The 12,602-nt window shown below is 36.8% G+C and overlaps 2 protein-coding genes across 5 annotated transcripts; one reads left to right on the top strand and one right to left on the bottom strand.

The window, feature by feature from the left end:
* Window positions 1-767: 767 nt before the first annotated feature.
* Window positions 768-3,915, bottom strand: LOC147560294 (uncharacterized). 3 transcript variants are annotated; one of them, XM_086662475.1, is made up of 6 exons: window positions 3,442-3,915; window positions 2,919-2,982; window positions 2,483-2,647; window positions 1,749-1,814; window positions 1,401-1,575; window positions 768-1,299 (listed from the first exon to the last, which is right to left on the bottom strand). In XM_086662475.1, exons 1-6 carry the CDS (start codon window positions 3,717-3,719, stop codon window positions 1,289-1,291), a joined length of 759 nt encoding a protein of 252 aa, XP_086518601.1. In that variant the 5' UTR covers window positions 3,720-3,915; the 3' UTR covers window positions 768-1,288. The 3 variants fall into 3 exon arrangements, with proteins under 3 accessions (XP_086518601.1, XP_086518599.1, XP_086518600.1); XM_086662473.1 differs by having other exon boundaries at window positions 1,111-1,575; XM_086662474.1 differs by having other exon boundaries at window positions 1,111-1,575; window positions 2,483-2,643; window positions 2,915-2,982.
* Window positions 3,916-6,323: 2,408 nt separating this feature from the next.
* Window positions 6,324-12,407, top strand: TIM44-2 (translocase inner membrane subunit 44-2). Of its 2 annotated transcripts, none has more exons than XM_086662476.1 (15): window positions 6,324-6,638; window positions 6,774-6,889; window positions 7,061-7,167; window positions 8,173-8,256; window positions 8,388-8,463; window positions 8,708-8,752; window positions 8,843-9,262; window positions 9,367-9,435; window positions 9,689-9,753; window positions 9,882-9,950; window positions 10,070-10,142; window positions 10,748-10,852; window positions 11,280-11,351; window positions 11,454-11,516; window positions 11,903-12,407. In XM_086662476.1, the coding sequence occupies exons 2-15, from the start codon at window positions 6,809-6,811 to the stop codon at window positions 12,032-12,034; spliced, it is 1,461 nt and encodes a 486-aa protein (XP_086518602.1). In that variant the 5' UTR covers window positions 6,324-6,638; window positions 6,774-6,808; the 3' UTR covers window positions 12,035-12,407. The 2 variants fall into 2 exon arrangements, with proteins under 2 accessions (XP_086518602.1, XP_086518603.1); XM_086662477.1 differs by having other exon boundaries at window positions 6,446-6,638; window positions 7,061-7,875; window positions 7,967-8,256.
* Window positions 12,408-12,602: the final 195 nt, after the last annotated feature.

Here is a 12,602-nt window from a genome sequence, read left to right on the forward strand (position 1 = left end):
CTACTAAATTTGGTCGTCTCTGAGTAAATAGAAGTGATCAGATCGAAACGTTAACTGCTTTAATTTTGTTTACTTAGTTAGGGTATCGGTGGCTATTATGAATCAGATATGCAACTATTGAAGTCATAATTACCCGATTTCGATGATGAAGGTGACAGTTTGAGTAGATGATTTAGCTACGCTTTTTACTTCTTGTTGCCAATAACAACTTATCAGCAACAGTTATACATCAACTACCCCAGCAACAAAGTAACAACTACAGTTCTAGCAGCCATTGCCAGACATTGATTTATGCAATCGCTTCCCTGGTTCAAACCACCACCACCACTACCTTTATCACTCCACCACCTTCAAGTTCACTCACTCCGCCACCTTCAAGTTCACTCCACCACCTAGTATTTCTTCCTCCTCCGGCAATGAAATTACCAGTATTGTGGTCATGGTGTCTCACGAAGTATCACATCGACGGCCCGAAGATCTACTCGACCTTATTCCTCATTGATTATTCTATTGGTATAGCGAAAATAGCACTAACAACAGCCATATGGAAAAACAAACGACGAAATCTAGTAATGATAACTTAGAGAACCACAAAAAGAAAAATAGGTAGTTCTGTATTAACGTTCGTCTTAAACTAGACACTAAGAGCCCATAATCGAGATCTACTCGGTTCCAGTTATGTTCGGCGATAACTGTTTCCATCTCTGTTTCGGTGAATTCTTCTGATGTTTCCTTCTTCTTTTAAGGAAGATGTGAACAAATGAAACTGATTCCAAAAAGAAGAATCCATACCTGTTAATAAAACCAACCACGTTTTCCAAATTCGTTTCTAAATCAAAACAAGATACAAAACTGCCAAACAGCATTACAACATACAGAAGTTTCGTCTTCAAGAACTACGAAATAATCTAGTTGAAACAAGATAATTAACAAAAAAGAAACCAGATTTTTACTAGAGACAATGTCAGACAATATTTACCTTTGCCGCTTTTAGGTTCATCTTGCGCTTTTCAGATCCTAGAACCTCGGACAACTAGTCTCTGACTGGTGGTTGCATTTGATAGCCCTTCATTTTCTTGGAAATTGGTTAATGCTAAGGAAATATGCTACTTTTGTTGTTCGATTGTAATTGTATTTCCCTGGAAGTGTGTGCCCATTAACTAAAAACTACGACAGAAAGTGTGGTTATAATACACTTCCATGGGATACAATTCTCTACTTCCCCGAAAGAATAACTTCTATGGATTGTGTAAATGAGCAGACTTTCGTGGAACAAGATTCTTTGTTATCAAACACAACCTGAAAATAATATGACCAGAATCACGACTTTCAGAAGACGGGCTACAATTGGGATGGTGGGACCAAATGGTCAACATCCACACTCCACGAGTGATCCACACCTTTTGAAGCTCGTTGCATGTTCAAATTCTCGGGATTTTTGGTTGGTATCAAAGATGTCTGGTGTAACTCGACAAATGCTTTGCTTCCCACACCGTGACTACCTATGCAAAGAGTATCACCTCGGCCTCGCCAAATACCGTCTCGAACATTGTTGATCTCTAATGTTCTTGACTCCTGTTCAATGTAAATAAGAACATCGATTAACGCCATACTAAATATATCAGGCTATCAGCTTTGCTATCAAATTGAAAAATGGATTTGTTCCACTAACATAAAATGACCAAAAATTCTCCTTTTTAGTCCTAGAAACGAGCTACTTATTAATGACCATTCTTAAGGAAACAAACCTGGCATAGCGTACAACATGGGCAGATTAGATGGGTGATACAATCATCCAACGAACTCTCACTACCCTGCAAATGCAGAAATAACTCAGTTCATATTCGACTATATGAGGAAAATTCGAGTTTATAAAATCATTAATTAGAAGTACACATGTGTCAACATATGACGTGAAATTGCTATATAGGGCAAGTAAAGCAAGGGTCCCTACTGGATGTATTAGAAAACTCGGTCAATAAACTTGCTAATGTGAACTACAAGAAAGGAAACTATTGCCGAAGCATGTACTCTAATCCGAAGTTCACCCCTGTGATATAAGATGGATAATATGATCTTCTGTAGGAGACAAGAAACAGAGGTCTTCAGGTCTATGATTCCGTACGGAAGGATGGACGGGGAAGAGAGGATGAGATCTTTCTAACAAGGTTTTGTGGGCCCTTTGAGGTGAAAGCAAGTCATTGTCCCACAAAGATAAGACGATCAAGTCCTCAAGCATGTATGAGAAACCAAATTAGAAATCTAAGAAATTTATAACAAGAGGAAACCAAACCCTTTGTTGTCACTATGAGGGAGAATTCCATGCTTCAACTTGAATCATAAATTATTTTTGGAGCATATAAAAAGAATACTACCACTTAAAGTTTTATATGGATCATTCATCTTTAGTAAAGGATAAACGAAGCCTAAGAAAGATAAGTGAAAGTTAGAAAAGGAAAACCCTCAAAGGGAGAACGTTTACCCTGATATTAAATTGCTTCCTGATTTGTCTGCGGAAAAACCCGAAATATAAGCCAGACAAAATGGTGAAAGCAACTGCCATATACAGGAACCGCCGCCTTTGGATGACAGCGAAAGCAATGAAGTTGGAAACTGTCGTGATAATGAGTATGAAATAAACAACTGCCTACGAAAACCAATCAAAACTTACAATAATTAGAATAAACCGATAAAGACCAAGTCATTATAATAACGAACAAAGACGCCTACCTGAGTCAAACTCTACAGTAAGCCCACTCAACTACCTATTATTCTGCTCATTGTGAAATCAACAAGACAATTATACAAGAGATGATTGTTGATAAAGGTTCGAATTTGATTAGATGATTCACAAAAATGGGTCTTGAAATTTAACATGATTAAAAAAGATGAAGTTATTCGAAAGACCGAAAACTTACTTGAACAAAACTAGGGCCAAATCCAGCTCTTCCCATGTTTTTCCCGAATCTGTAACATGGACAACTACCAAAACAAACAAGTTCATCAATTTATTCTCACATCATCTTAATAACGCAACACTGAACTACTTCATGAAGAAGCAAATATCCAAATTAAACGAAAAAAAATTAGAATAAAAAGGCCTTCAGTACTGTTCGATTAATTGCTAACTCAGTTCAGAATCTGACTCATGGTCTGGATTGAATTGGAGTCAGATTTAGGAATGTTTCTTTTGATTGATTCATCTGACTGATTTTGACTTATTATGGGTTCATTCCAGTCAGAAAATTCAGATTTTTACGAGTCAGATTCAGACAACTAGAAGAAAAAGAAAAAAGGCTCCCTTTTTATTCAAAACTAGTAGAGGCAGAAAACATAACCTAGAACCAGAATACCTCCTTCATCCTTGCTAGAAAAACCCTACTTTCCAAATGAAATAAGCACTGAATAACATTCAAACTTGAAAGAAGAATAAAAACTTACCAAATCGTTTCTAAAGCAATTCGACGATCTTGAAAACAATCTAAAACATCACCTTCCCACATCCTCTGAACTCTTCCATTAAACCCACCACCATCAATTTCATCATCACCATCATTTAATTTTTCCCAATTACCACCACCTCTCCAGTAATACCCACTTTGGGTTTGTAAAGCAACCGTTGAACAAAGCAAATCAAAATCCATCACATCCATTCCTTCCCCATCATCTCCTTCTCCAACATCCTTAACAATTTTCTCTTGACTCCCCAAATCCGCCATTAAAACAGAGCTTCCAAAAATGACTATTAGGGTTCTTTTTGGTACTTTGAGAAATTTGAACAGACATTCTGTATAAGGAAACAAAATTTATACATAAAGCTTTCATACTTGGAATTCGTTCACATTTTAAAGTGTTTTCGCGCAAGTGGGGGATAACTTTTTCAGAACTTATTAGGGTTTTATTATAATTGCCGGGAAAATGAAATTTAGAATGTGCCCCCAACATTTTTCGGAAAACAAAATCTTTCTTCTTCTTCAACTCCGGTCACCACATCCGACTGCCACCACCACTATTATTTCTCTCTTCCTTCCTATCTCATTCTCTCTTACTCTCACTAACTATCTATCTCTTTCTCTTAAAATCTACATTTGATACATCATAGATGTGATAAGCTCGACAACTGTTGACCTAGACAATCTGGGACCTTCAGGGCTTTCTGGAGTTTATGTCAACACCTTGGAACCACTTGGGCTACCAACTGTTGACCTAGACAATCTCTGTTGTCCTCTGGAAAAGAAACCCTATAATCCATTATATGCCTCATATTCAAGCTTTACTCTTTTGACGATATAGATTCACGATTTAATTGAAGGGCAATATGTTTTCGAATTAGGTCAAGTTAGAGAGAGAGAAATTGATTGGTTAATTGTAACTGAGAGATTTTGAACCGCTTTCCTGACAACGATTTCGTGATCTAAGAGAAAAATGAATGAAGAGATAAATGATGATGATGGTGGTCGGGATAATGGTGGTCGGGTGGTGATGGTCAGATTTGGTCACTAGAAAATGAGAGATGAGAAAGAAAGATTTGAAAAAATAAAAGTTAAGGCCACTGACAATGACAGTTTTCCGGCGACTCTTGCCGGTATGGAGAACATTTGGTCAACAAAGTTTTACTCCGCATAACAATTAGAAAATATATTGGTCAACTAAAATTTACCAGTTTTTTAGAAAGTCTTTGCACCCCTAGATATTTTTCTTATTCCTCCAAATCAGCGGCTAAAAAAAGACTCGAATTGAGTAATTAAGATCTATAAATGTGGGCATATTTATTTTTTGGTCCAATAATTTACTAGATTGAATTTTACTTCTAATCTTCATCTTCTTATCACGTTCAACACCATATTTCCCGACAATTGTCACCATTTTCGACCACCACTGTAACCTCTTCTTTCTCATCTCTTATTCTTTCTCTTTTTATTTATCTCTCCCACTTGTTCTTTTGTTCTCTATCTTTATCTTAATGTTATCTCTCTTTCCTTCTTTCATTATTACCATCCCTATCTCGGTTTCTTTTTATTGCTCTCATTCTCTTATAGTTTCGGCGAAAAAACTTCAAACTTCTCTTTGTCGGATCCCCCTTCGTTTGAGATGGAGGAGATGTCGAGGGGGATGAAGATAAACCACGAGAAAGAGAGTGCAAGAGGGGCAGTGTGTGCGAGAGAGAAGATCAAGAAAGAGGAATAGAGGATGAAAGAGAAAAACATGAAAAGATGAAAATGAGGGGACAGAAAACAAAGAATCCAATTTTTTAGCCGAAAAAAAAATTTGCCCCTAAGTATGCCCCAAATGTTTTTTTGTATGCCCTAGAGTTGCGACCTTTATAAGGGGACACCACCTGTGTTTATGGAGGTGGATTCCCGTGAATGGTCTTAAGGTAGGTGCTTATTTGATTGCCTTTTATAGGTGCCCCGGTCCTTTCCCTCTTAGTCATTCTTCTGTTGACACTTCCCTTGAGTCATCGATTAAGCAGTCCGAGTCCACGGATTGTTGTTCGAGGACTCTCAGACTGGTTCTATACCGTGTTGTTCAAGACCAACACGAAATAGACTCAATTCTTTGGGATGCCCTAATCCGCGGGCCGCGAAGAACAAAAAAAGCCTAAATGTAAAACAAAGGGCCGCCTACAGAGGCACCCTATTAGATCTTTCTCTAAAAATTATTAGGAAAATTTTAGTCAACGAAGTAGTCTAATTAGGTTAAGATGACAAATTCGACGAGATTACCTACAAATATTAACTACAATTGTGTCATGTATACTTCGTAGATTTTATGAAATAGACATTGATGATCGAATGTCCAACTCTAACGAGTTGGTTGTATGTTGGTAGCAAGCAAAGATGACTAATAGGTGTATCTTATGCAAGAAGACCTAGGAGACTACTTGCAGGTAGGATGTGTTGCGGACAACATCCCAAAACGTGATTTCCCATTAATGGACGTGCGACAAATTATTAAAATTGAGAAAAAAATTTGGAATTTTTTACTATCAGTTATTTGGGGTGTCCCGGAAAAGAAAAATGGTACAGGAGATGGAAAGCTTTAGGATTTTTCCAAACTGCTAAAGTGGTGCTCCCCAAGTCAAAGATGTTCGCTTCTTTGCTAGCAATTTTTTTGATTAAGTTGGAAGAGCAATCCACCAAGACTTTCCCTACAGATTTGGCTCGAGTCAGTTAAGTTTGGTTGGTCGTCTGTACCCTATAAATCGAACATGCAACTCCGAGGTTGTAGAGTAGATGACCACATTCACCATAAATCGAACATGGGATTCGCTGGGGTGTAGAGTAGATGCACAACTAGCTGGTCAATCCGGTTCAAGACGTGGGCTCATTGACATTGCGACTTTTTTTTAGTTGTGAACTTTTTACTCAAGTAAGGGTATTTAAGTAATTTGGCGGTATATTTTTCTTCTTTTCCCGTCTTTAGTTTCGCGCGGAGCAAAGGTGAAGGGGTTTCGTCGAGATTCGAGTACAGTGGGAATTAGGGTTTTGCGGTTCTGTACAGATTGAAGAGCAGAGGAGGTATTTTGGGGGTTTTTCTCTTATCTTCAAGTTTTGAAGGATAACATTAGGGTTCATAGCCTTTTTCAAAAGGTTATTCTTCAAACCGGAACTGCCAACGGCGACCACACCGTGAAAGTAAGTTGTCATATTTGATTTGATATTCCAATTAATTGATTTTTCCGTTCGATCAAAGCTTGTAATTTGTTCATTCTTACTTCTATACTACCTAAAGGAATGGGCTTTGAGTTTATTTTTGGTTTGTTTCTACAGATTTTGAGTTTTTAGCAAGAAAAAAACGATTTTTAATGGGTAGCAGGAAACTGGTTCGTGATTTCTTCCTCGTGAGGCAACTTCTGTCCCTTCAGATTCAACCGCAATCCCAACAGGTTTCTTATTTGATAAAAGCCCTAATATTTTATGTTCTCTCGTTACTTTTTTGTACTGAATATCTGTCCTTTTTGAGTTTACTCATTGCTTGAGTAAAGGAAACAATCATTTTGGTGAAAGTTGTATTCTTTCGGGTTCAGTTTTCTTATGGATTTCATTGTCTGTTTTAGGCTTTAAATACAAGATTACGATTGGTATCGGCAAATAGGTTATTGGGTTCTCGTCGATTTAGTGTCTTCAATGAGTTCTCTCAGAAAATTAAAGGAGAAGTTAAAAGGTGATATTTGTTGTTTCTATTCATCTTCCTTTTCTTGTTCACTATATTAGGTTTTATTTGATCGGTGTCTCTTATAGAAGACTCTTTTTCACTAAGGATAAGAATGTTATTTTTTGGTTGTATACATCTTCTCTTCTTTTGTATATTTATTATTTAGTTGGTTACTAGTTTTTGATTAATTTTTGAGTTGGTCTATATTGATGGTCAAGGAAATGTTGAAAACTTGAAATGATCACGTGAACATGGATTCGGTCGAAAAAGTTTTCAACACTGTTGGGTATTAAAATGTTGGCTGAAATGAAACAAGAAGGTCAAATATAGATTGATTTTTGGTTTACGGAAATGAATTGTTGGCGCTTAGTTATACTTATTACTTCCTCAATGTGCAAGTTAGGCCTAGTGAATGGTTTGGACCTGGAATCTTGAAGAATAAGTAGGTGAAGAGAATCTATTATCCTTGCCAATGAGTTGGATCATGATTTATGACCATTGTAAGAGATATGGTGTGTAGTGACACAAACCTTTAGGGTGCAACCTATTGTCTCTAATGTCGGCCTATGTGAGTCAACGAATATGAAGATGAGTCCAGTAGGGTTTTACTACTTATAACCTGCTTTATCTTCAGGCTTTAAGAGGATGGTTATCAGGTTGAGTTTTTTAGCATTCTTAGACGACAAGGTCACTTCTTAACATTGAAAGGGGAACAAGGTACACCTGTGCATGGTGTTGCAAAATCTCGTCTTGATCGTATATCCTCGTCTATTTCTTTCTAATGTTAAAATTTTTTTCTGGCCTTAAGGTGGAGGAAGTAAAACAGCCTGTATGCAGTAGACAAATTCACTTGGATCTACAATTCGCATAAAATGATTTTTTTTATTGTTTCTCAATTCGATCTTTTTAGCTGCTGAAACTATTTTCAGTAACTGTTTACTTCGAAGTTGGCAATGGTTTCTTAAACTTAATGCTCTTTTTGGCTCTTTTTATGCTGGAATTTGGTGATGTCAGCAATCCAGAGTTCCAAAAAACAATCAAAGATTTGAAGGAGAAGGCTGGGGATATCAAGGAGGCTAAAGAAGAACTAAAAGTTAGGTAATTCGACGGTATACTTCAATTTTTCCCTTCCTTTGTTTCTTCCTTTTATGGGCTGAGACATACGGGTGTATGTCAAGGCTGACAGACGCTTTAAAGGAGGTCCTGAGATGGTGAACTCACAAATGCAGAACTAAGCAGACGTCAGAGAAGCTTTACAAGAGCGTGGATGGTGTGTGGACTGAGGCTGAGGCTACAGCAAAGAAGGTGAGGTAGAAAGTTATGCAGTTTAACTTGGAATCTAGTACTAGTTGGGCTCATCATTTATTGAGCTGACTAATCTCAACTCCAAAATTCAGCTGTTGACCTTGTTATGAGGTTCTTTCATGTGATTTTCGGAGTTTCATCTCTTCCATTGAAAATTTTGTAGGGGTTTAGTCGCGACAATAATTTCTTTTTTCATTGATAAAACAAAATCTGATTCACCATATCCTTTATTATCTTATTGTAGGTTTCTGCCAATGTGAAGGAGAAGCTCTCAGCTGCCACAGAGGAGGTGAATGCACTAGTATAGCATGGTTGAATTAAGTCAAATTGTATATGGGTATTGATGACATTTCTTTTGTCCATTATTCCGTCAATTTAGGTCAAAGAAACACTTGGACTGGGAAAGCAAGATGCTTCAGGATCTTCCAGCAACACTTCTACAGCTGGTGCTGATGCGAAGGATGGAGGCAATACTCAAAACGGAGAGGAAAAATCCCACCATTCTGAGTCCAATGATTCCACTGAATCTTTGTTCAATAGGTTCAAATCCACCGTCTCTTCAGCTTCTCCAAAGGTCTCCTCTGCTTTCAAGAAATTGAAAGACACAAAGGTCATTGACTTAGCAAAAAAGGGTTATGACATAGTAAAAGACGAATTAACTAGCAACCCCAGTCGAAGAAGGCGCTTGCAACAGGAAGCTACCTACTCAACAGGGGAAAGAAGTACAAGAACCGACGTTGTAATCGTACCCAAAAAGCAGTCACGCTGGGGTAAGAAGTGGGAAGCATTCAAAGACAAGGTAATAACCCTTGACCTGAATTCCTAGGTGTGGAACCGAAGTGAAGTGCTTCTTCATATTTTTGTGGTAGCCAATTCTTGATCTTGAGTTTTATTGCTTCTCAGATGCAAGGGAATCCTGTGTTGAAGAGAATAAGTGGGATCAGTGAACCAGTTGTAACAAAGGGTCAGGAGGTATCTTTTTCTTGCACATCTAATGGGAAACAACTTATTTCATTATTTTATATCACCTAAGTTCTCATAAAAGACTATATGTGTTTATGTAAGTATCTTCCATTGTAAAACTGTATAGGGAAGTATATTTTAGTCCTAGGTATCGAATGTTAAAGCTGATATTTTTGGGATTAAGCTCCTTCCCATGTCCAAAGCGCTGCGGGAGATTTTATTCACTTTTTCTTTCTTTCATGTGATGATGTGAACCTAACAGCTAGCAGAGGACGTACGAGAACGGTGGGAGACTAGTGATCACCCTGTTGTTCACAAAATTCAAGAGTACGGTCCTTTCGTTTTATCACCTGTTTCCTGGTTTATTCATCTTCCTTTTGTTATGTATTTTAGGTTGTTTTTTGGCTTGATTATTGCTATTGTATTTGCTGCTGACTATGTCACTTTCTTTACAGTCTCAATGAAACTGTTTTTGGAGAAACATCTACGGCATTATCTTTCAAGGAAATACGTCGCCGCGACCCGTGAGATGCTTGAAATTCAGTCCTTGTATCTAGATTTCAGTTTCCAAGCTGTATTTATTCATTTACTTTCTTCTTTAACTAATTCTCGTGTTTTTGTTTCGTTAATTTTAATCGGCAAGAACTTTTTCTCTACCGGACTTTGTTGCTGAAGTTCAGGAAATGATCAGGCCAACCCTTAATGCTTATCTAAAGGTAACTTTGACATTAGTTGTAGGACTTAAGAAAACTTCCCTTACCTGGAAATTTTGTAAATCATAATCTCAAGTCACACTACACGCAGGTGCTGCAATTTTTTTTTTTTAATCATCAGTTCATCGCACAACTACATCCAAGTTATGTAACTTGGATTTACTATTTAGTTATTTTTTGTAGTTTTAGGTACTCGTTTGAACTTGTCAGATACTCATCAGTCATTTCAATGTCTAATGTGAGAATCTGTACGTACATCCTGTGTGTACTCGCACTCAATCATGTTAGGAGTTAGGACCGTTGTAACAACAGTTCATCCAAAAGTAAAAATACGCAAGGGTTAAGACAAGGAAAAAAAATAATCTGTAGTCATATCCTTGTTTTGCCGTTCTCCACTCTCTGATTTCGAAAATTAATAATGGTCTGAGATACCAACATCCGAGATTTCCATGTTACTTGTGTATTAAGTGGATGTGTACGTTCATATGTGGGTATGCTATAATTTCAGCATGAATGTGTTGTTTAAATGATTCTACTCTTTCTAGTCTTGTTATTCTTATCAATAATATGATTTCCAATCAGCACCTTAATAATCGTTTTTTTTGTAGGGTGATATAGAAGCACTGAAGAAGAATTGTAGTACCGAAGTAATTGAACGGTGTAAAGCAGAGCGTCAAGCATATCAGAGCCAGGGTATCTTCTTCGATAACAAGGTACTGTTGATAAACATCCGTTCTATATCTTGTAGCTGCGGGGGTTTAAATATATCTTTGGTTTTGTTACGTGTTAATAACATTATTTCCTTTTGGCTTAACCGCTGATATTATTAGCTGAAAAAACATGTTAACCAATTTTTCGTTTTTCTTTTATTCTTCACCATTAAGCTTACACCTAGACTTTTTATTAACATTCAAGCAATATAGGTATTTATTATTGAACTATTCTTTTGATTCCCTCTCGCAACAATCATACCCTTCTCTGCTGGAAAACCTGAAACCCTATTTGCACTTTATAATATGTACATGAAATGGAAATTGACCATATGAAGGGGTGTAATTGCTTTTATGTTATCATAATTACTTTGTCGATCAATTGCATGACACTATTATTACTCATTCACTCTTTTCATTATTATTGCAGATCCTTCACATATCGGATGTTGAAGTAAGAGAAGTCAAACAAATGGGAAACAGTCCCTTGATAATTGTATCTGTATGTATTTCTTACATGATATTGTTTCTGTCTATATCAAATCTAATTTTTATAGGAGAAACACACTGATAAAGTCCTTTCTCCTTTCTTCGAATTTCACAGTTCCAAACCCAACAAATCCACTGTGTTCTTGATAAGCATGGTTCAATAACAGAAGGAGGAAGGGTAAGATTTCGATCTCGTGGGTTTTGCAATATGAATGCGTTAATTTAATAATTTGTGTCTTAAAACAATCCAGCTTTTAAATGAGCTACCCTTCTTTCTCGTGGAGTACTCAGAGTTTGACCTAAAAACTGACGTACCGTCATCATGAGTTCATGACCACGTACTTCCGTCATATGTTTATGAAAATTTTATTATAAATCATATTTACAAACTATGCCATCAATACGTTGAGTAAGGCTTGGTAAAACTCTCAATTTTCCGAAATATCAACATGACTTTTGTCAGGATCGGCTCTCAAATGATTAATTGCATTATCACTTATATTTTTCTTCTACCTATTTGTCGTATTAACAACATGAACACTCTTGTTAATATGTATTTTTCAGGATACGATCCATACAGTTATATATCTATGGGCAATGCAACTAGTAGACATTGAAGAGCTAGGAGAGGGAGCTCTCTATCCTATATGGAGGTTAAGGGAAATGCAACAACTTGGGATGAAGGCACTCATCTAAATCGTCGCAGTACTCATCTTCCCCAATTCGGGTGGGTTTTGACAGCCTTTCTCTCTCTAGGTTTTTGTTTCTCATCATCACCACCACCAGGGAAAAAATCACAACGAAGAGTAAGCATCCATTTTCGTTTGGAGGATGTTGGAATAATACTCTGCAAAATTTTGGCTATTAGAGATGCATGCATGCTTCTTATTTATTCATTTGACAAAATGTATCTTCTCCTATTTTACCTTGTGTCCTTGTTCGGGGAAAAGCTAAAAACTCTTTCAATAATTTTTTAAGAAAATCAAAATTGTATCTTTGTTGGTACTACTTTAACATTTTAACTTTTCTGTATGGGGATCTAAATTTTTTGAATATGTGCCATTAGTAACTCTTGCTTTTTTTTTTTGTTGAGAGAAGCATATTCAATAGTTGTGGGATTAGTTTCTCCAATATATTCATGTGTCTCTATTAAAGCATTTTTCCAAGCAAGGAAGATATCCAACCATGGTGGATACTTCTAAAAAGGCCCTTCATGGTAGATTTTGTATAGTTCCACCATCGTTGACATTACGAGTTCCTCCAG

This window comes from Eschscholzia californica, unplaced genomic scaffold (genome assembly GCF_041429995.1).
Source record: "Eschscholzia californica isolate CP2 unplaced genomic scaffold, dmEscCali1.0.p SCAF_2, whole genome shotgun sequence".
In the NCBI taxonomy this organism is placed as follows: domain Eukaryota; kingdom Viridiplantae; phylum Streptophyta; class Magnoliopsida; order Ranunculales; family Papaveraceae; genus Eschscholzia; species Eschscholzia californica.

Coding starts and splice junctions, on each gene's coding strand:
- LOC147560294 (XM_086662473.1), bottom strand. CDS start 3,719: ATGGCGGATTTGGGGAGTCAAGAGAAAATTGTTAAGGATGTTGGAGAA. Junction 2,648..2,918: donor TTGGCCCTAGTTTTGTTCAA/GTAAGTTTTCGG, acceptor TGGTTTTCGTAG/GCAGTTGTTTATTTCATACT. Junction 1,576..1,748: donor CATGTTGTACGCTATGCCAG/GTTTGTTTCCTT, acceptor TACATTGAACAG/GAGTCAAGAACATTAGAGAT.
- TIM44-2 (XM_086662476.1), top strand. CDS start 6,809: ATGGGTAGCAGGAAACTGGTTCGTGATTTCTTCCTCGTGAGGCAACTT. Junction 8,753..8,842: donor TCTCAGCTGCCACAGAGGAG/GTGAATGCACTA, acceptor CCGTCAATTTAG/GTCAAAGAAACACTTGGACT. Junction 9,951..10,069: donor GAAATACGTCGCCGCGACCC/GTGAGATGCTTG, acceptor TTAATCGGCAAG/AACTTTTTCTCTACCGGACT.